General features: G+C 44.0%; 1 protein-coding gene across 1 annotated transcript in view; it reads left to right on the top strand.

Annotated features, from left to right (window-relative positions):
- Positions 1-23752, top strand: part of Frem2 (FRAS1 related extracellular matrix 2) — a 130813-nt gene that overhangs the window by 97185 nt on the left and 9876 nt on the right. The window contains exons 9-18 of the mRNA XM_038348099.1: positions 1750-1947; positions 3328-3492; positions 4517-4699; positions 6631-6761; positions 8878-9036; positions 10639-10942; positions 12308-12439; positions 12701-13032; positions 21343-21535; positions 23575-23679. Of these exons, the coding sequence (XP_038204027.1) occupies positions 1750-1947; positions 3328-3492; positions 4517-4699; positions 6631-6761; positions 8878-9036; positions 10639-10942; positions 12308-12439; positions 12701-13032; positions 21343-21535; positions 23575-23679 (1902 nt within the window). The remainder of the gene's footprint in view (positions 1-1749; positions 1948-3327; positions 3493-4516; positions 4700-6630; positions 6762-8877; positions 9037-10638; positions 10943-12307; positions 12440-12700; positions 13033-21342; positions 21536-23574; positions 23680-23752) is intronic.

Below are 23752 nucleotides of genomic sequence, written 5' to 3' on the forward strand. Positions count from 1 at the left end.
TTAGACAGCCTTTAAAGACAATCGTTAGTCTTTTTATATTTTAAAAAGCAATGTGGTATTGTCATTAGTGTCTTGAGTGATTCAAACATGTCCTCACTACCTGCATGGAGCTGAGTGGCCTTTTCTTTTTCTACTTAACACTAAGCCGTTTCTGTCAGCCAGCCACACCTCAAATTTCTGTAATCACGTGTCAAATACACTGTTGTTGTATGTCACTCCTCCTAAGGAGACCACAAGTAAGCTATACCACAAGAGTCCAGCTGGTCGGACCTATAAGTTCTGTTGGGGTCACTTACAAGGAACAGAAATGGCTCAAAGACAGCCGCACCACCAAAGCCCACCCCAACATGGGTGACAGTTCACCCTGGAGCGCATTGTACAGTCTGCAGACAGTTCAACAGGATGGAGAGTGTCTCTTCTAGACAGTAGGTCTGGTCTCTGCCTCTTCCAGGCTGCTCGGTTTGTCTGGCAGTGTCTTTCAGCGATCTCTACCGCTTATATATGACTGGGAAGGGGAGTGGGGGAGCTAGTGAATCTGGTCAGCTTCAGGGTCTTCCTGGAGGCTTTGTTCACTCCCTGAACTTGAGAAGCCTCTCTGCAGGGTGGAGGGTTTCTCCCCTCAGAACACCCTGTTGTTTCATCTCCCTCTTTAGCATCCAGGATCTCAGTGAACTTCCATCCAAGCCGGACATTTTTCTGGAAAGAAATTGTAGCACTAAAATCTCACGGCAAGCCTCTCTAAATATCATCACTCACTTCAGAAATCTGCGCACCTTCCTACCACGAAGTGGTTCTTGGAAGAAAGGAACCTGTTATCTACGAGACCTGTGTATGACTGACCTGGCTTCGATGTCACCTAAAACTAACACACGCACACATCGGTCAGCTTTCCCTACCATTCCTGCATAACATGTGCTTGTCCTTGAAAGGAAAAATATTGGTTCAAGACCCCAAGACCAAGTTCTCAGCACAAAGATTTATTTGCCACAGAGAGACAAAGGGCAGGGAATAAGAGACAGAGACAGGAGATCGGGGACAAGGGAGAAGGGGGAGGGAACAAGAGAGAGGGGGCATTGGGTATTTGTCTCAAAGGGTCAAAGGACTTTCTCTGGATAGAGAGACAGAAGTGGCCTATAGGGAAATGGCGGTTTATAAAGGTAAAAGGGGAAACACTGTTAGGATGAGATGTTTAATTTTAAGTAAACATGTTAATTAGGTGAGCCAAAGTGGGGGAGCTTTTGGTTACTGGACTTAAATACTTTGATAGCTGGACCTTGGTAGTCAGCCTCAGGAGGAGGAAGTGGCCAAATAAGGGGGAACTTGGGGGCTAGCTTTAGGAAAGTAATCTAATGGTTTTTAGCAAGGCAGAGAGAATTGGAGAGAAGGACAAGGCCTGCCACGTTTGCCAGGCCCAGGCTGGCTGGAGTCCTTTCAGTTATTATGTGTACAATAGTTAATGTTCGTCTTATCAAGAAAATTTTAAAGTGTGTGACCGACCATACAGCAGTTTTGATACAAATATCTGAAAGTCGCCAGTTCTGTCTACACTTCCATTGCGCATGCTTGCATCGCAACAGAGGCCGAGGAGAACTGCAATGACTCACAGGAATGTGAACTGAGCAGAGACCGAGACACTTTTCTCATTTTTTTCTTGTCTTATTATCTACCTTAAACCCTATCACCTGAAATGCCATTTGAAAGAAAGGATGCGTCTACGCATTTTGACCCATGCACTTCTTTTCTGCACAGTGCCTAAGATGCAGTTCAAAGAAAGAGTGTACACTTGCAGTGAAAATGATGCACGTGTAGCTGCCGTGATCTCCAGGAGTGGAGATGTCCAGCACAGGTCCTCTGTGAGATGCTACACGAGGCAGGCCTCGGCGCAGGTGATGATGGACTTCGAAGAACGCCCAAATACCGATGCCTCCATTGTCACCTTCCTTCCTGGTATGTGTGAGCTCGGAAACGCCTTAAATCTTTTATTAATTTATTGATTTGGGGTGTGTGAGCACGGGGGAGGGGCGTGTGTACGCCACAGCTGACATGAATCAGAGGACGTTTTAGGAGTTGGGATTTCTCTTCCTCCCACACTGTGTCTGAGGTATTAAACTCAGGTTGTCAAGGTTACGGAGACAGTGCCTTAAGCCCTTGAAGTTTCTGGGTGTAATTTAAGAACCCCAAGTGTGGTTTGAGAAATAGGTCATCAGGAAAAGAGAGTGAAATCAAATTTCCCAGTTTCCCAACAAGATTACAACATGAGCTTATGTGCACGAAATGGCCAGGCATATGCATTGCAGCAGGTTGAACAGATATCCTGGGGTCTCTTCATTAACCTTTTGATTCCTAATGATGTATTTTATTGTTAGTTCAGAACTCAGCAGTAAAGAAGCCATCAAATATGCAAATTTTACAAAGCTAGAAATTGAGTTAATGGTGAAATGTTGTTAGGCAGAAATGTATCTCTTGCTTTTACGGTTTTTAAAATTTTATTTACTTTTATTTTATGTACATTGGTGTTTTGCCATGAGTGTCAAATCCCAGGAACTGGAATTACAGACAGTTGTGAGCTGCCTTATGAGGGTTGAGAGTTGAACCCAGGTCCTCTGGAAGAGCAGTCAGTGCTCTTAACCTCTGAGCCATCTCTCTAGCCCTTTATCTCACACTTTTAATATATGTCAGTGCCTTCATATATCTCACTGCTTTGTCCTAATAGCTTAATTTTTGGAATATTTCCTATCGAAAAGGACAAACATGTGGAAAATTATGCTCATATTGATGGAGTATTGAGAACAACGTAAGTGCTCAAAAGTAAAGCTTGCTGACTAATATTTGAGCAACCATTTGCTAGTATATCATATGGCCGCTAATCTGTTTTTAAAGAATTTTTAGTGAGATTGGAAAAAGTCAGGCCTATAATACTGGTCCCAGTTATTAGAGGCAAAAATCCAATTGTTTTGGGTCAGTGATTTGGCCAACAAGCCAAAAGTTAGTAACATGAAAACCCGGTGCAGTGAGATTAACAGAGACCATGAGCAGTGGTCTGTTGACTCACTTCCCCACCACAGTTCTAGAGGTGCGCGTGCAAAGGTGGCATTTCCTTTTTCCTTTGCTGTCCAAGACAAATGCTAGACTGTAAAGAGAGAAGCTGCAGAACTCTTTATACGTATGTGTACAAATAGTCCCATGTTCAGCAAATAGCTATTCCAGACTTATTACAGACAGCAGCCTTTGCGCCGGCAGAGCAGGGGACAGCAACGCCCTTGCTCCTCTGCTTGGTTCTCATTTTCGGCGTGTCCTTCTATCATGGGTCACTGTCGTTTGCTCCAGGTGAGACAGAGAAGCCCTGCGTCCTTGAGCTGGTGGATGATGGCATCTACGAGGGTGTGGAGGAGCTGCGCCTGGTACTTGGCTCGCCACAGAGCAGCTCTGCCTTTGGGGCTGCAGTCGGCGAGCAAAATGAAACTCTGATAAGAATCCAGGACGACTCTGACAGTAAGAAGTCACTGCCTTTGCTAAACAGTGACTCTGGAACTGAAGGCCATTCCCCACCCCCCTCCCACCCCTGAGTTCCTGGGTGGCGCAGAAAAATAGCCCCTCTTTTTCAGTGGGACTTGCAGACAACTGAGACGTAAGAAAACAAGTGGGGAACAAAACAGCCCCCACACTGATAAGTTTAGGGGCTCGGGAGATGTTCAATAGATAAAGTGTTTTCCAGACAAGCTTGAGGATGACAGTTTATGTCCCCAGAACCCTCATTAAAGCTGCACAGGTGTGGAAACCTGCCAATAATCCCCTACTTCATCTAGGAGGCAAAAGAAGCAGGATCTCTGGCGCAAGCTGCCTAGCTAAGACTAGTCAAATTGGTAAGCTCCGGGTTCAGCAAAAGACTCTGCCCCGGAAAATCAAGTGGGGAGTTCTGGAGGAAGACAAGCAGCAGCAACGTCAGGCCCCAGCATGCACATATAACAAAAACTGACAAACTGAAAAGCTTTGGATACATATAGTTCAATGGTCACGTTCATACCTAACACTTACAAGACCCTAAGTTCAATGCCATCACTGCAAAATTTAAAAATTGACAAAGCTTTTTGGGGTAGCTATGGTTTATGCCTGCATACTGAAGCATAAGCCTTCATACCTGCCCTCGCCCCTACATAGGTCTTTATGTCTCCCCAGTCCTGGGCCAGTGATTCCCCCTTTCACGCCCCTTCTCAATGGCATTCTCTTATAAGCTCTATGGGACAAAGAGACACCACAGAGGACATGCCTTCTATAGGCTCACCACTTCTCAGGAAGGATTGAGGTGTCACTCACCAGCTTCTCCTTCTGACCTCACACTAATGTTGAGGCAGCAGAGAGAAGCCGAGAGGATAACAATAATAATAATAATAATAATAATAATAATAATAATAATAATAATAATAATAATAATAATAAATACCCTGTGTGGGAAGAAACAGAAGGGGGGGAAAACTCTGCCAGCCACTTAATATGTCTGTGTTTTCCACACACTTAGAAGCCGTGATCAAATTTGGAGAAACCAAATTCAGTGTCACTGAACCCAGCGAACCAGGAGAGTCAGTTGTCGTCAAAATTCCAGTGGTCCGCCAAGGAGACACTTCAAAGGTTTCCATTGTGAGAGTCCACACCAAGGATGGCTCGGCCACCTCTGGAGAGGATTATCACCCGGTGTCAGAAGGTACGGGCCTCCTGGGGTCTGTCAGGTCCAGCTGGATTGTGACTGCACTGTTGGGGGTGAGACTGTGAGGAAAAGTGGGGAAGGGGGAGAGAAAATAAATGAGCTTTTAAACTACCTCTATAGAATGACAAAGCGCAGAATCCCCAGAACTTTCTCTGAGGGAAATTTTAGAATTGCTGTGTGTGTTTGGAGCCCAGGGAATGTGAGTTTTACTCTGTTCTGTGGTCAGACGGTATAGAGTGTATTTGTTGTGAGTTTGAAAGTGTGTGCTAGCCAGGCAGTGGTGGCGCACGCCTTTAATCCCAGCACTCGGGAGGCAGAGGCAGGCGGATCTCTGTGAGTTCGAGACCAGCCTGGTCTACAAGAGCTAGTTCCAGGACAGGCTCTAAAAAAGCTGCAGAGAAACCCTGTCTCGAAAAAAACCAAAAAAAAAAAAAAAAAAGAAAGTGTGTGCTAGCCATGCCGGACAGCTTCATTCAAGCATTAAAGGTAGTGTGTTAACAGGGACAGTGAATAGGTAAAGAAATACCAGCCACGGCAGCCTCAATCTGTGGGGTGTAGGAGCCTCTGTCATTTTCTCCTTGTGCAGGTTTTGGTACCAATCCATTGCTTACTTCCAAGAGCTAGTGAAACAACTAGATGCTTCTCTCTCTCTCTCTCTCTGTCTCTCTCCCCCGCCCTGCCCCATCTCTCTGCGTTGTTTGCTAACAGCACAATCATAAACATTAATTCTCTTTATCAGCAAATGTTCCTGCTTTTCTGCCTCAGCAGATGTTACTTCTTTAATCACAGCGCTCTGGGCATTCACCTTGATTTTCTGACTCACTAACAAAATGTTACAAGTGACTGATGGGTTATTGAATCAGTAGCAAAATTAGTAAGTGACATTAATAAGAAACAGCTTCTACAACAGAGCTTAATTTCCCTTGCAGAAACAGTGTTATTCCCAGACTTGGAAGCTCGTCATTTGTAATTCAAAAGCCATGAAAACAAAACAGATTTTTCTACCCAATTACAAAATCTCAAGTCAGTTTTTCCTGTAATGAACAGATTTTACATGAAAGAAAAACTGTCGAAATATCACTGTGTAACCTTTTAACAAAAATTATTTGTCTTAGAAATAAAGCTATTTATTCTTTTAGTGAGCAGAGAAAAATTATAAATATGTAGTAAACTCACAAGCAAGGGCAAAGTTAAACAATGCTAAATCCACCTGGGTGTCAAGTAACCACTAAGCTTACTGTTTATAATAAAATTTGACAGATTTTTTTTTCTAAAATGTTTTAATTATTCATTTTATGATCTAAATTGGTGTCATGCCCAATCAAATAGGGCAAACATTGCCACAAAAGTTGAACTTTTGTTCCGTGAACTGACACAATAAGGTAAATGGGACTGAAATCTCATCAGGAAAATGCACATCAAGAGACAACCATTGAGATGTTTGCAATAAACTATTTTAAAATGTCTTAGACATTTGCTCTGCATAACTGGAGGGGGCTGCAAAAATTTGGATGTTTACACATTGATGTCTGGTGACAGAAGTGGGTGGAGTCAGGGAAAAAACGGAGAAACTGGAATGCTGGTCAACCTGAAAGGCCATCATGGAGAAAAGCCCACAGGCGCCTTTAGCTGACAGTTACCAAGGAAGACACAAAACAACTCAAGTGTTTGTGTTTTCCTATGAAATTCCCCAGTGTTTTTAATGTTAAAAAGTAATTTTTAGAAATCACACCAGACAGATCAATCCAGATTGTTTTATAAAATGGCATCACATTGCATACACTACACACACACACACACACACACACACACACATGCATGCACCAATGTACTGGACCACAATGTAAAATGCCCTTGTTATGAACCACAATCCAAAAAGATCTCAGGTTCATATGCAAAAGATTAAATCAGCGACTTTGTATTTGTAGAAATCGAGTTTAAGGAAGGAGAAACCCAGCATATCGTTGAAATTGAAGTACTCTTTGACGGGGTAAGAGAGATGAGGGAAGCCTTCACTGTCCACCTAAAACCAGATGAGAACATGGTAGCAGAGACACAGGTAAGTGAGACCGTAAGTCCACAGTCAACCTTTTCTTAGAGGAAACACACTAAGAAGTCACAGCAAAGGGGACTCAGGGTTAGAGAGCTGGCTCAGTTGCAAAGAGCACTTTCTGCTCTTGTAGAGGACATGGGGTGCAGTCTCCAACACCAACCTGGTGGCTCACAACCATCTGTGGCTTCAATTCCAGGGGATCCTGTGTCCTTTTCTGGTCTCTGTGGGCACTGCACACAAAGTGCACATGCATAAATGGAGACGAACACTCATGCACATGATATAAAAGTAAATCCTTTTTAAAGGAATGATGACATTGTACCTGAAAGGGGATGTGCATGATCCCTTTCAACCACCCACGTTGGTTTCTGTTCTGATTGGATGGATATTCCTTTCTGTGGGAATTCAAAGATGCAGTCCCTGGGCCCCACGTCAGCCCTTTTAGCCTTCCCGTGTCGTGACTGAACGTAGAATTGACTGCCACAAGGATGAGATAATTATTCAACACTCGTTGAAGCAGATGTCTTTACCCACCAAACACTTTCCTGGCCCTCAAGGTGCCCACTCATTCCCCCTACTGTGGCTAGAATCTGATGCTGAGAACTTCAGGTGCAAAGTTTTATGGTCACAAAATGTGTTTCATACATCATATCGCCTGCCAGATATTCTTCAAGATAGGTGCAATCGCCATGGAATTTGGTTTTGCACAGTGGAAATAATTCCTTAACTTACGTGCCGTTTGTAGGAAAAGGTCAACAATACCATGTGTGAGTGTACTACGCCGCTCTCATCATCTTGTTCACTATCGATAAGGAATCAAATGGGGAATATATGTTTTTCTTAAGTATTTTTAGTATTCAGTAAAAATGGTATTTCTGTAACATTGCTGTCCTTTAAGAATTTTTTAACTTACTTTTTTTTTGTATTCGTGGTGGGAGGGGGTAGCACACATGGAGGTCATAGGACAGCTTATGATTGGAGTTAGTCTTCCCCTTCCACAGTATCAGTTCTGGAGATCAAACTAAGGATGCTGGGCTTAGCAACAAGTGCCTTACCCTCTTGGCCATCTCCCGGGCTACACTGTTATCCTTTTAAGTCATATTTATAACTCAAGATCTGCAGGCAGACAGTCTTGATTAAATAGATTTCCTGTGGCTCTTTCACTGTTTTTATGGAGTGGCATGTGACATTCCTTTGGGTAAAGGAACAAGGCATAACTAAAGTCACCTTTACTGCTAAAGACCCTTGAACACAGAGAAATACCTTTGATGTGACCGTGATTCAACTTACATTTCTTTGCCTTTACAGCGCTGTAAAATTATTTGTAAAAACGTTAATTCGAATTTACTTTTACCCTTATTCTGCAATCATGAGCTGCAGCCCTACAGCCCTGTGGTTTCGGTCTATGATGTTCGGTAGGTTAGGAAGATTAAACACACTTGATATGCAGTATTTTTCAACTCTTGAGAGTGTCAGGGCGATGCTTGAGAACGGTCCTATCAGTTATCAGCACTAGGAGAGCTGTTCAAGAGCCAGGGACATGGGCAGAGGTGATTTTCCTCCTTGGCTAGACAGTGTCCAGAGCCGCCTTCTGACTAGCTCTCATCTTCTCTATGCCGTGGTCCAGGTGGTCCTAGCCTTTGCCCACCTACAGCTTAGCTTCTCCCTGGCCTCTCTGCATCACAACAGCCCACACCAGCCCATGACCTTGAAAGTCTCACTTCTTTCAAGGTGTCTGTCAGTTTTTTTCCTCCCACTATCAATTAATGGATTTGTTGTTGTTGTTGATGATGATGATGTAATTTCAACTTCACAAAGCCACAACTGAGTTAGCTACTAGCCTCACAACTGAAGAGACCTAAGAACCTAATCCTCTTGTGGGCTAGTAGCAAGCCTTTGGATGAACCACTCAAGGCTTAGGTCCCTTCCCTACAAACATTCAAGATGAGCAAGGCCACCAGGGTCACAAGAAATAAGCTGTGTGTGGCCTGTCACTCTGCATGGGGTCTGGGCAGGACAGTTTCTCATCACAGTGATTCCTGGGGACTTTCTAGTCATTTTTCTGAAAGAGAGAAGTTCCGAGAACCCGGATGTTTAACAAATCACTCTCCTTTCCTTCCAGGCAACCAAGGCTATTGTATATATAGAGGAATTCAACAGCATGGCGGATGTCACCTTTCCCTCTGTCCCTCACATTGTGTCCTTGCTGATATATGATGACACTTCAAAAGCCAAGGAGGACGCTGGGCCTGTGTCTGGCTATCCCGTGATCTGCATTACGGTGAGTAAGAAATAGATCAAATTGGGAAAAATGTTAAGATAATTCTTTTTTTAACAAACTTATTTTTCATTTTACGTGTATGAATGTTTGCTTGCATGTTTGTGCATGTCATTGCTTGCATGTTTGTGCATGTCATTGCTTGCATGTTTGTGCATGTCATGTGTACCACGTGAGTGCCTGACACAAAGTGCTGAAGGAAGCATAAGATCCCCTGGAACTGGAGTCACAGATAGTTGTGAGCTGTCACTTAGGTGCTGGGGACAAAACCCAGGTCCTCGGTAAGAACAGCAACTGCTCTTAACCCTGAGTCATACCTCTAGCTACACAAGACAACTATTTAAAATAATTATAAACTTTAATAAGCAGTGTCTTGAGAAATTTAAGGTTTAAACTTGAAGCTATGAAAAACAGAAAATAACAATAATTGAATGAAGTTCCCATTTCTCCCTCCCAAAACACAAACAAACAATCAGAACCCTATTAACTGAGTTCACAGTGTGCAGCTTAAGACTCTGTCACCGTCAGGTAAACCAGTAAAGCCTGAGCTCGGCACAGAAGGGGTTAAAGAACAAGGCCAGGTGGGAAAACTCGGGCTCCATAGCTCTGAAACAGAGTGTAAGAGCTAATGTGAATGCTCCGCTCCTATGTGGAGGATCATGTAGACTTTTGACAGTTTAAGATTCGGGTACGGGGAGAGCATTCCGGGAAGGATGGTTGTCAGGGAGAATGGGAGGGACCCATTACAGGTTTTGCCTGCCTTCTCATAACTGACTTCTAAGTTCCCCGGGAGCAAAAGCTGTGACGTGTATTTTTATGTCACCGCAGCTGTAATCAGACACTCCACATATCACAGGCACACAATGAATCTTCGTCAGGGTACCAAGGCATGAATAATTTGGTGTTAGCTCACAAGGGGCTCTAAATGTCTCTTTAGGCAACCTGGAATTCATCTGTTGGGTGGCAGGAAGTGTTCTCGTGCAGAAATGCCTGAGAAGAGCGTCCTGTTGGAATGTTAGTGGGGCGGTAGTGCATAACGAGCTGGAAAGGGAGGACTTGAATTAGCTGGGAAGGAGCCATGGGAATGGAGGACTTGAATTAGCTGGGAAGGAGCCATGGGAATGGCACAGAAGGAATCAGCCTAAGGAGCGTCACAGCGCAGAGTGGTCAAGGTCATCCGCCTGCTGGATGTGAAGAAGGGAAGAGAAGGATTGAAGGATTGAGCTCCCGATAGATGTCTGGTTGGCACTCTTGCTAGCCCCAATGGTGTGACCAGTCTCACGGGACAGGCAGATTCTAATGCGTTTTGTAGGGCAGGGGGAGAGGGGACAGAAGCATGAGAGAAGACGGTAAAAAATGACTCTGGGGATTCAAGATATGCTGCTGTGATTAACACTCCTGAGCGCGGTAATGTCCAATGAGCTGCTGGGAGTCAAAGGGTCAGAAAAACGATCACAACTGCGCATAAGAATTCAGAAGTTCCATGACAAAAATGTAGCATGTGGGGGGCAGTGGAGGCGTGAGGGCTGAAGGAGCTTGGGAAGAATCAAGTCCACAGTACTGTCTACTCTGGTCCTAACACTGTTTTCTTTGCTTTTCCCCTAGGCTTGCAATCCCAAATATCCAGACTATGACAAAACGGGCTCTCTTTGTGCCAGCGAGAGCATCAATGACACTTTGACCCGATACCGATGGCTGATTAGCGCTCCTGCTGGCCCGGATGGCGTAACCAGCCCTATGAGAGAGGTAGACTTCGATACTTTCTTCACGTCATCCAAAATGATCACGTTAGACTCCATATACTTTCAGCCTGGCTCCCGGGTACAGTGCGCAGCCCGTGCTGTGAACACCAATGGGAATGAAGGCCTGGAGCTGATGAGCCCCATCGTCACCATCGGCAGAGAGGAAGGTGAGAGACCGTTTCCCTGTGAACGGCGGGGAAACACTGCGGTATCGCGAATTCCTCATTTCTGTGTGGTTTTTGTTGTTGGTCCGGTTTTGATTTGGTGGGTTAGGTTTGTTTTTAAGGTTTTATTTATTTTCAGTTTAAATGTATGTATGTATGCTTGTATGTTCCTATGTGTACTGTGTGTGCTCAGCGCTCACTCAGGAGGTCAGAAGTGTATGTATGTATGCTTGTTATGTTCCTATGTGTCCCGTGTGTGCTCAGCGCTCATTGAGATCAGAAGAGAACATCACATGCCCTGGAACTAGAGTTACAGATGGTTGTGAGCCACTGTGTGTTCTAGGACCTGAACTCAGGTCGTCCACAATAGCAGTCAGCAGACTCAATCACCGAGCTGTCTCTCCCTGGTTTACTGTCGGAAGTGCTGAGAATGGAGCCCAGGCTCTTGTGCACACGAGACCAGTACTCCACCTCTGAATTAGACTCCCATTCCACTCCACCCTGACTCAGACTCCTATTCCTAAACTGAATGGGTTTTAACATTTGTAAAGGCACATTTCTATTTAAAATGTGTTTACTCTCAGATCAAAGAGGTAGTTTTAGGTAGCTGGGTTGATGGCTCAATAGTTAAGAGCATATATCAGAGGACCCACGTCCACTTCCAAATACCCACGCCAGGTGGCTCAGAGCTGTAGCTCCGGCTCCAGGGGATGTGATACCTCTGGTCTCTCTCTCTCTCTCTCTCTCTCTCTCTCTCTCTCTCTCTCTCTCTCTCTCTCTTCCTCTCTCTGTCTCTCTCTTCCTCTCTCTGTCTGTCTGTCTGTCTGTCTGTCTCTCTCTCTCTCTCTCTCTCTCTCACACACACACACACACATACACACACACACACGAATAGAAATTATAAAGCAGTAACACTCTGTGATCAGTTCCAGCACTGTTAAAACACACTTCTAGTTTTATTCTCCAGTAGGTGATATTTAATTATAGCTAGTATATGATACATATCTCATGATTCATCATATTGTTCTAGGGTAACATTAAGATTCACTCCACGTGACTATATTTGGTTTGTATTGTATTTCACCCATTTTCATTTTATCTGTTCACATTATACAGTAATTTTTTGAATATGTCCCTGGCATAAATGGTCGTCATATATGGTCAGTCTGACCAGGAACTGTGGAGAGGTCCCCGAATGCATGCTGAGGTCACCTCTCACACAGTCTTCTCCTTCCTTCTGATGCTCATTCCCAGCCAGATCTTAGATCATGGGGAATATTAAAATATAGAAAGCAATGGCACCTACATTAAAACATTCCTTGTGTGCTGTCATCTTCTCTTAGCATAAATGTGCTTCTTTTCTTCAAGGTCTCTGTCAGCCCCGTGTGCCTGGGGTAGTCGGGGCGGAGCCATTCTCAGCTAAATTGCGCTACACTGGTCCCGAGGACCCAGACTTTGCAAACCTCATCAAGCTCACCGTCACGATGCCACATATAGATGGTAGGTACCGTGGGTAAAGCGAGACCTCAGACATATAGACAGTAGCTACCCTGGTAAAGCCTTGGGAGTTGGGGTGCTTGTAACCCGGTTGGTTTCGCTTCCTTAATCCTCAGTTTGCAAATTGACTTTCAAGTCCGTCTGCTTCCTCCAACTCTTTCTACCTAGTTTTGAAAGTCTGTCAACTTAAAAGGCATTCTTTAAAATTAAAATAAAAATGCAAGTAAGGGCAGACGGCCGCGCTTCGCTGTGCTTCCCCCACAGGAATGCTGCCCGTCATCTCCACGAGAGAGCTATCCAACTTTGAGCTGACCCTCAGCCCCGACGGCACCAGAGTTGGTAACCACAAGTGTTCCAACCTGCTGGACTACACCGAAGTGAAGACCCGCCATGGCTTCCTGACTAATGCCACGAAGAACCCGCAGGTCGTTGGAGAGACCTATCCTTACCAGTACAGTGCGCCGGTCAGGGGTTCCAGCACCTTACGATTCTACCGAAACCTGAACCTGGAAGCCTGTCTGTGGGAGTTTGTCAGCTACTATGACATGTCGGAGCTCCTGGCAGACTGCGGAGGCACCATCGGGACGGATGGCCAGGTACACATTCCAACACCTTAGCCTTGCTCCTTGGACAAACCAGCTGCTTGGCTCTGTCGGTCGTTTCCAACTCTCAGCTATATCTCAGTATTGGTAGCCTTTGGTCAGAGAGGGACAGTGGATGGGATGCCATCCAAATCTGTCATACAATGTTAATATACAAAAGATACACAAAGCCCCCCGGCCACACCATCAAAAGACCACTGCTAAAATAATAAAGAGCAGAGTCTCTGCTTCGCTTATAATTTTTGAAAATCTAAAATTTGTATTGAAAATTATAGCGAGTATTCGAACTAAAACCCTGAAATAACGAAAAAGTATAAGAGGGATCTACACGTTAAAATAGCAAGTGATATGCAGAATTGCACAATATCTTTCAGTATTTAGCCAAGGGAACGCTAATGGAATTGGAAGTCCCTGAAGGTGTATTTCTAAAGGCTATATTCCTGCTGGGTTCCTAGTAAAATACAGGGGGAAGTCTATGGTAATGGCCCATCAGTTCGCTCCCACAGGGGAACTGTGGAACTCGGCTGTCTCAGCCACAGTCCGTGTTCCGTGGGTAGCCGCTCGTGATGCCTGGAAGCTAGTGGGGAGCAGCTGCTAAGACTTGCTGTTCTCAAAAGTCAGAAGCGTCAGGAAGTAGTGTGAGTTAGTGGAAGCCTGTGTTAAAGGCAGTGTGAAGTGGAGAGAAGGGCCTGATGCTCTCATCAAGCAAGTGGACACTCGCCGTTTAAGTCTGATGCGTTCTAGCTGTGTGTCTCCAGAGACACGTTACATAAAGCCTTCTTGGGCGGTAGTCCATTGGGTACTTCTTCCTCAGTCTGCCTTTGCCACATGAAAAGGAAGAAGAGAAGGAAAACACCACCTCAGCCTTCTCCTCTGAGATCACACACCTTCAGCTCTTCCTCCCAGAGTTTGTGCAGTCATTGTAAAATCCCTGTCTCCTTTCTGGCAGCTCCAGACACGGGGTCAGTTGACATCAACAAACTAAGACATGCCACAGGGCTGCACAGTGGTTCCGTTGGGCCTCTGTCGGCTTGCTTCTCCATGCTTCAGAGTGTCTCTGTGGGCCTGTTTGTAGCCTGTTCCACTTCTAGGAACATCTTTTATCTTCCCCACAGAGTGGAAGCATGTCTCTCTCATCTTTCATATGCCACTCAGACAGCTAGTTTCCCCACTGCATCCCTGCCTTCTTGCTGCTAACGCTTGTTCTGCCTTTGCAGGCCAAGCTTGCTTTGGAGGCAAGGCTTGCCTCTGAGCTGTTTAATTCTTCATACTAAATCTGGGGGCTCAATGTGAAGTTTTCATTTAAACTGATGCTACTTTGTCTCGTTTTGTTTTTTCTTTATGCTCATCGTTCTGTTGAATCATTTGGGTCCAGAGACGTTTTGTGTCCAGCAATCTCAAGTAACGGAAGCCAGGGCTGTGTCTCTAATTGAACTGTGGGTGGTTCTGTTGTTAGGCTGGAACTGGCAGCTGCCAGTTTCAGCCAGGTTTGTCTTACGTGAAAAGCTTGTATAACACACTAGGAATGAGAAAGAGCATACCCTAAGGTCAGTCAGCCAATAATTATTTGTTGGTTTTTTGGTTTGTTTGTTTGTTTGTATGACATTTTGCCTGATACCCCCAGAGGCCAGAAAAAGGTGTCGTATCCTCTGGGATAGAAGTTACAGGTGGCTGTAAACTAACATGGGAGTGATAGAGTTTGAACCCAGATTCCAGGAAGCTCAAGTGCTCTTAACTACTGAACCATCTCTCCAGCTCCCAGGTTATCCAGTTCCTAACAGTTTCATGTAAGCTTTTTCAGTAGATGGCCTACATCTAAGAATCCCTTCTGAGAAGGTTTTCTGCTTTTGTGTTATTGAAAGTCAGTCTACTGATGGAACCATGATGATCAACATCACGGAGAAGAACAGATTAGTGTGAGCCACTGAGGTTGCAGGCTCTATTATGAAATTCTAAAACCGCCAGTGTAATCTACGTGGTAACAAGCTAGCTTGCACTCTCAAAGGAAAGCTTAAAAATGGACCATCCCACTCACCGCTACCTCCTTCCTTGGCCTAAACTTTAATTTCTCTACAGACTATCGACGCCTTCTTCCTTTCTCTCCATAGCTCACATGCACACTGCCGAGCCATGGGTAGAGGGGGAAAAAAAATGTAAGTTAATAGAAAAGAAAGCTGGCCCTCCAGGACATTCCCTTCCTTTTCCTCCATTCATTCATATAGATCTAAGAATGAAGAAAAACAGTCAGGTGGTAGTTCTGAAAATTAAAATAATGCCACTGGGGATGGGGATATAGCTCAGTTGGCTGGGTGCTTGCCTAATGTACATGAAACCCTAACTTAGCCAGCACCACACAGACCAAGTATACCAATGTACACCTGTCACCTGTAGTTCCAGGACTCAGGACTAGAGGCGCAAGGATGAGAAGTTCGAGGCCAGCCTGGGCTATATAAGACCCTGTCTCAACCAAAACTAATAACAACAATGTTGGTGAAAGTCGGAATAATACTAACTAGTAAATTTATTGTTACGTCTGCGCCTTTCGCATTTCTCAACATGTTGTGTATATCTAGTCTTCCTGACCCCACAACAACTCCATAAAAATAAATTCCACATCCCGCGCCACCCGCTCCTGTTTACAAATAAGAAAAAAGAAAACCAAACAAAACCTCAGATAACTTGCTCAAATTCCTCCCGTTTATGTGCCCTTACTGGTAACCCATCGTGAACTTATCATAACATGTAATTGACTATGAAAATAGATAAGGTCATAGACACTATTATAAGAAAGCCAACTGGGCTTCCCAGTGTCTGTCAGAGATAAACATTGCACGGCACCCACTATGGAAACCATGTGCCAAAATACATCCTCAGCTGAGGCGATGAAATTTGCTAATCCAGGTCCTGGAACAGGAGGTGCACAGTTGGAGATGCATGGGGATGCACTGGTCCTGGTGCAAGAGGTGTGTGGGCCCTGGTGCAGGAGGTGTGCGGGAGCTGGTGGGAAGTCTGCAGCATGAGCTGCACACAGACAGTGCAATCTGCAAGGGAAGCACAATTCCAGTTCCGGAGGTGGTGCTTGCTCAAAGTCGCCACGTCGTAGAATAACTAGATTCTGATTTAGGCATTTCTCCAGTCTTATAAATGGTCACATTTCTGAATTAATAATTGGATAAGCCAGTGACAATAAAGAACCATCAACTTGAGTGGCGGGTTTAGGGTGTAGGAGTGGCTCTGTGGGTAGCCAAACACTCCCGTCAGCCGCGCACACACGTCTGTCTTTCACTTGCCAAGAAAAGTACTTCAAAGTCCTGGCCAAGCGCCGAACAGACACTACCTCCAGCCTCGGCACCTGTCCTAGACTTGGCACTTTAGCCTAAGCTAGCACTGTGCAAACAACTTTTATTAACCTGTGCTTGTGACAGCTACCTTTGTGAAATATTGCTAAGTTGCTACCGTGTGTGCGTGCGTGCGTGTGTGCAAGTGTGCGTGCCTGCGAGTGTGTGTGTATGTGTGTGTGTGTGTGTGTGTGTGTGTGAGATGTTTAAAGTTCTGTTTTGACACACAGGATATTCTGTCTCCAGACTCCTTATTCAGACTACTTCACCTATAAGAGTTGCCAAAGTGAAGGGTCGATTGGAAAAACCCAGGGTTTTTGTGTGCTGACGACAACAACCTTTGTTGACTTTTGTGCAATTTGACTATAGCTCTTGTCAGCTGGTATCAAGACCTCCTTATTCAGCTGTATATGCACGAAGTAGTCACTTGACATCTAGTCTGTACTGGGAAACATCCCAGGGACCGGGTGAGGACCCCATACATACCAACAAAGGAGAATTATATAGGTCAAGTCATTACCCATTAAAAGGCTAAGAAGTTTGCCTCTTCAGAAAAATAATTTTAAAGTTCTTTAATTTTATTCGACTCTAAAACAATCTCTATCCATTAACCTCAAAAATGCAAAGGCAGATAACAAAAAAGAAAAGATACATTATTATTTAATAAATAATTCTGTTCTACCTCTATGTATATTCCGTTTCTGTTCTTATTTGTTTTTTCTTTAATTTAAGGTTCTTTGAGCATGCAATAGAAACACTTGACGAAAGTTAAACTTAAGGTTTTTGGTTGTTTGTCTTTTGAGACAGGGTGTCTCTGTGTAGCTTTGGTGCCTGTCCTGAATCTAGCTCATGTAGACCAGGCTGGCCTTGAACTCACAGAGATCCACCTGCCTCTGCCTCCTGAGTACTGGGATTAAGGGCATGTGCCACCACTGCCTGGCTAAACTTAGTTTTTAAACAATTGGAAGTTTTGGTGATTTTTTTTTTCTTAAACAAGTTTTTTTTTTTTTTTTTGAAAAGTAAAAGCATTCTTCTCAACTTTCCTGGCTGTGGTTCAAGGCTAGCATCTTGACTCTCTCCACTTGTTAGGGATGCAGCAGTTGGCACGTTGCCCAACTGGCAGGCCTAAGCTGCAGACACGCAGCCCAATTACAGCTTTCTCTTATGGCACGAAGTTGCAGTATACTCCTGGGAAGACACTTTGTGGTCTGGAAAAGAAAATGAATATTTTTCTTAGCTGGTTTGTTTGAGGAAGGATTTTTGCCTCCTTTTAACAGGCGTGTTTGGTTTACAAACATGAACCCTGAGGCCAGAATGTGTATCTGAAGTCAGGTCTTTTTATCCTATTATTTTATATTTCCTTCACTGACTCTCTTATAAGTAAGTCATGCTGCGTCAGTCAAGAGCAACTCAGTTCACACAATGTTCATGATGAATGTGGTTGCCTACATTCTCAGATTTAGCAGTTAATTTTTATAACCAAAATAACATCATTTCTGAACTCGGGAGAACAAATGAAAGTCAAACCAAGCCTTGCCCATTATCCCACCATGATGTCACAAAGACCCATTAATCTCTTTGGTAAGCATACACATCGCAATGGTGGTGGCTTAATTTTTCTTACTTTATTTTGTATGCTGCTTTGTGTAATTTAACTTGAGCATGTGCCATGACAGGGAAAGGTCTTCAGAGTTATTTTTTTTTTCCTTTGAGATAGTCTTACTACATAGCCCTGGCTGGCTCAGAGCTCACTGTATAAACTGGGCTTGCTGTGGATTCACCTGCCTCTGCCTCCCAAGTGCTAGGATTAAAGATGTGTACCCCCATACCTGCCAGGCTCATCACTTCATGGCTCCATGATGTTGCCCTTTTGAGTGTTGCGTCATAACGTCCTCAGCCATATGCAGCATTAAGGAGCCATATACATGTGCTGGCAAACAAAGTTTCAGTGTTTTTTTGTTTCCAGTATATGTGGCCTAACTAAAAACCCTTAGATATGGGGATTTATATCTGTGCTGTCCAGTGTGATCGCTGTCAACTATGTGTGGCTACTGAGTATGGGACTCTAGAGCCATGTGGTCCAGCATGGTAGCCATCAGCTATGTGTGGCTAATGAGTCTTCTAAATGGAGACCAAGTGGCGAGCCTCTGTATATGTATAATGCCACATATGACATTCATCCCCACCCCTACCCATCTCACACGCAGCCTCAGGCCCTGAGGCAAGCAATATCCTCTCTACATAATATGCGTGGCACTCGGTTGCATAATATAAATTTGACGGTGTGTTACTTTCTCCAGGATATTTGCTCCCTTTAATCTTAAAATTGCTGTTTGCCTCTCTCTGTTAATTAGCCTTAAATGTCAACAAGGGCATGTCAGGTCACTAATTGGGCCTCAGCTGATGATTTATGCCTTTAAAGGTCGCGAGGTTAAGGTTAAAGGAAATTGAATCTCCGGAGAGTGGCGTCGGAAATTAATGGTTGCACTGCAGTTTTTGGTTGAAGAAACGGGCATGTGACTGAAGGAGTGACGTAGGGTCCGTTCAGTTCCTGTCTCCTCCAGGCAGAGATTCTAGGTAGCCAGGAAGACCTGGCCCTAAATAAGAAAAACAAAAATGTATAAGACGAGGGTAGATCCTATGTTCAGAAATCACCACACTGAGAATTAAACAAAATAAACAATGAAACAGGTATGGGGATTTACACCTGTGATCACAGCACTCAGGAAGCTGGGGTGGGAGGATTGCCACTAGGCAGCACAGTAAGTCTCAAAAAGTTAAAAACCCACTGAGAATCATACTGAGTGCTATATTCCAGTTATCTTATTGAGAGTAAAAGTTAAAAGTTCCCTCCTGAGCTGCTCCACATGACATTCGATGGAGAGTGGGTCAATATTGGCGAACACAAAGCTACATTTTTAAATTGGAAGTCCATGCCTAAAGTCTAACATTGTAACTGGTAGATTATTAGAATCCCAGAATGAGGAGTAAATCTTAACCACCAGTGGCATTATGGGTTGACCAAGTCACTTTCCCAGATAGCCAGAGTGTTAACTGCCCTTTGGAACCTATTGATCAGTGGTAGTAATTATGACAGCTCTTGGAAAATGCATCCCAAAGCATTCAAGTCACAAGGCTCTGCCTTGTCAGGGAGCAGGGCGTGTCCGCTTCCCACAGGTGAGCACCAGCAAGTTGCTTATCTGGTGGCTGGTTCTTTCCTGTTCTGTGTATTCTCATTATTGATTTGGCTTGTCGTGTGTGTGACTGGAAGACTTTATTCTCAACTCCATGATAGTGTGACTTATCATAGTGCCATTCTCATGACTGTATGTCTAGTCCCTATGTCAACTCTTTGGGGGACACCAGCTCCAACAACCTGATTGGAACGTCCAAGAAGAGTCAGCTGATGATTCCTTCCTGCACGGAGAGGCAATGTGATCGCTGCCCTGGTCCAGTAATTTCTGTTAGGTGGTCTCAGGGCTGCTCTGCATTGTATGGCGTATACTAAAGCGTGGGAGAGATGAACACGGGCTAGAATCTAGGTCCATTCCATAGGCCACTCAGGAGGTTCAGAGACTTCTGATGGAGGGGGGAGGGATGGAGAGGAGGAGAGGTGGCCCGGTGGTTAAGAGCACTGGCTGCACCTGCAGGCTTTAGCTCACCACACCCACATGGTGGCTCACAACTGTCTATAGCTCAAGTTCCAGGGTATTTCATGCTTTCTTCTGACATCTGTGAGCACCAGGCCTGTACCATGTGGTACACATACATACATGCAGGCAAAACACTCATATATATGAAATGAAAATAAGTTTTCAAAAATTTTGGTGAACTTGCCTAATTTCTCTGAGTCTTCATTTTTCTACCTCTTTGCTTTTAGTCATCATCCATCCACCCATCCATCCATCCATCCACCCATCCATTCATCCTCCCACCCACCCATCTGTCCATCCATCCATCCATCCATCATCTATCCATCCATCCATTCATCCACACATCTATCCATCCACCCACCCATCCATCCATCCATCCATCCACCCATCCATCCACCCACCCATCTATCCATCCATCCATCTATCCATCCATCCATCCATCCATCCATCAAACCACCTTGCATACTTATAGTTGTGAGAATTAGAATTAAAATATTAAATAGCTTTCATCAGTAACCAACAGGTTGTCTGAAATGTAGAAGATACTTGACAGGTGTTAATTTGTCCTCTGGACCTCTTCTATCCCACTGTTGAATACCAGAAGAAAGAAAATATAAATTCAAAGACAGCTTATTTAAATTGTTTTTGAAATATCCTAACTGAACCATGTTGTTGTTAAATATGTTTGTTTTTACATCTTTATGTTCTTCCTAACTTCCTCTATATGATTAAAAATAGTTCATAGACACATCTTTGCATAGTAGTTCTAAACACACACCATTTCTCAATGGGGGTCAATAGAATGGGATATACCCATATACCAGCCTGTTATCCCTTAGTAAAAGGCAGAAATGAATTGGAATAAGGGCAGCTGACAATATTCATTTCTACATGATCAGAAGAGGCAAATACAGGGTGTGGATTAGCAGTCACCCAGACCGTGCAGAGGGTGGCTTCCCCGGGCACTAGATTCCTAAAGTTGATTGTGGTGGTTGCATGGCTTCTGGATACATCAAAAGACTATTGAATTATGCACTTAAATGGTAAATTACGTGGTATGAGACCCGTACCTTGACAAAGCTGCTGTTATATGCTGCTTAAAACAGTGTTTATTTTAAGGAATGCTAGTGCATATCCCTGCTGCTCGTGATAGTGGTAACAATATATGTGAAGTCAGGAAAACAGCGCTGGGAAAGGCTGTCCTTTATGTTCTTCATTGATGGCACAAAATCTTCAGCGAAGGGAAAAGAGATGGCTTCTGCCAAATTGGGCTGGTTTGCTTAACACTGATGGGAGTGATTTCATTGTTTTAGGTCCTGAACCTAGTGCAGTCCTATGTGACCCTTCGAGTTCCTCTGTATGTCTCCTACGTGTTCCATTCCCCTGTCGGGGTGGGAGGCTGGCAGCATTTCGACTTGAAGTCCGAGCTCCGCCTCACGTTTGTGTACGACACTGCCATCTTGTGGAACCATGGGATCGGCAGCCCGCCGGAAGCTGAACTCCAAGGTGTGTTGGTGTGACTCCTAAAGCAATTTTCTTACCTATGGTAATGATCCAGGAAGATAATTTTGTTTTTTCTCACAGGTAAAAATAATGGGAACACCTTTTAATATATTTTATTTCTATATTCATTAATAATATGACTTTAATGTCATGCATGGAAAACTCTTGTTTAACAAAATCATATCAGTGCCTCAAACTTTGCATTATGTGTGCTAACAAAATTTAATTTCTTTATTTCAGGCATATCCCACTATGTCTACTTTAAGCGACTAATTTTTATATTTTACATAAAGAATCCATATAGCTTCCTGGCTTTTACCAGATAGAGAGATCCGAGTTGAAAATTGGGTGTAAAATCAGGAGTACAGTTGCTTGCTTCCAAAATGAGAGGATCAATTTACAGTCCAATGATAAAACCTGTCCTGGATTCTAGTTCTGACACTACAATTAATTAACTGTGATCTGTGCCATCTCAAGCACATTGCTTAAACTTGGAACGGGGGTAATTTCCTATGAAGGGTGCACAAAGCTTCTATCGCTTTCTGGTTTGAACTTTGTCACCCTGTGATACCTTAGGCAAATGTCCTACCACGCAGGCATGGAGAGCTCCTGACTGTAGGCCCTTTAGCACCTGCAGATCTGCCGGTACCCATGTGGAAAATGTAAAGTCCAGTCTCACCAGGGCATGTGGCTCACACCTGTGCTCCCAGCACTTCAGAGGATGAAGCAGGAGGATTGCTGTGGCTTAGGACAAACTGAACCACTTAATAAGACTGGGTCTCAAAAACAAATACTAATATGCAAAAAGCAAGCCAAACCCACCAGTGTCAGACTAACTTATAAACAGAGTTTGTGAACTTTTTTGTTAATGGCATATGGGACAGATTAAAATTCCCTTAGCACTATGAGGAAATTGCGGTGACCACTTAGATAATCAATTCAGATCACATCAAAGGTTTTAACTCTACATCTCATTTTAGAAGATGCCTTTAAAGTTAGTACCTCCCCAGCTCTCTCTTTTAGGTGGAGGTTTTGGGGTTAGGAGGATCTTACCAGCCTGGGCTGGAATTCACTGGGTAGCCCAGGCTGGCCTCAAATTCTCTCTGCTACCTGTAACTCTTCAGTGTTGGAGGCGTATTTGGAATCTAGTTGATTTTTGTTAGCTTGTTCATCTGGCAAGGGTGCTGGTGGAGAATCACCAGAGTTTTCTCTAAGCCCATAAATTTTGCTGTTGTCCTGGAAGCCCAAACCAGTTTTCACACACCGGTCACAATCTACAGTTTCAACAAGGCCATTTGTTTGTCATTTCTCTTGAATTACAGATTGGTTTTTTTGTAAACTAGAACTGTAAAAAAAAAAAAAATATCATAGGCATTTGTGTATTTTATGACATGACTTATATTCATTTATTTTGCCCCCATTTATCCTTATAAAAGAAAGAAACTTGTACCATTTATTATTATTATTATCATTATCATCATCATCATCATCTAGAATTCATCTGATAATATCTGCTCATAGAAAGTTTAAAGAATGTAGTGGTATATTCCTTGTATTTTGATAAATCAATCTTGCCTGAAGACGAGAGGTAATCATGACACATTTCGTGCCCAATGTGGGGCTTGAACCCATGACCCTGAGATTAAGAAGAGTCTCATGCTCTCGCTCCTCTCGTTTTATATTCCCTCTAGTGCTAGGATTAAGGGTGTATAAATCTCTACTACTGGGATTAAAGGTGTAGGCCACCACCATCACCTGGATTTGTTTCTGCATTGATCTTGTGTAACCCAGGGTAGCCTTGAACTCACAGAGATCCATCTGACTCTGTCCCCCAAATCCTGGGATTAAAGGTGTGTGTCACCATTGCCTGACCTCTAGTGGCTTTAGCTTTCTTTGCCTCTGGTCTTCAGGCAAGAGTTATTTATTGAAATATAAATAATATACTACTACAAAAGACTACATTAGACCACACGTGCCAGAAAGGAATCTGTACATCAGGGTCTCCGGCCACCTGTATTTTCACCCTCGTGTGCATTCTGTAGGCTCTCTCTACCCGACCAGCATGCGTATCGCTGAGGACGGACGCCTGGCTGTGAACTTCAAGACGGAGGCTCAGTTCCATGGCTTGTTTGTGCTGTCACATCCTGGTAAGTCCTGCTGTCAGGGAGCTGCCCCCTCTCACACAAGCACGTGTACAGCTTCCTGTCCGCACAGGTCTCA

The sequence above is a fragment of the Arvicola amphibius genome, chromosome 11 (assembly GCF_903992535.2).
Source record: "Arvicola amphibius chromosome 11, mArvAmp1.2, whole genome shotgun sequence".
Classification (NCBI taxonomy): domain Eukaryota; kingdom Metazoa; phylum Chordata; class Mammalia; order Rodentia; family Cricetidae; genus Arvicola; species Arvicola amphibius.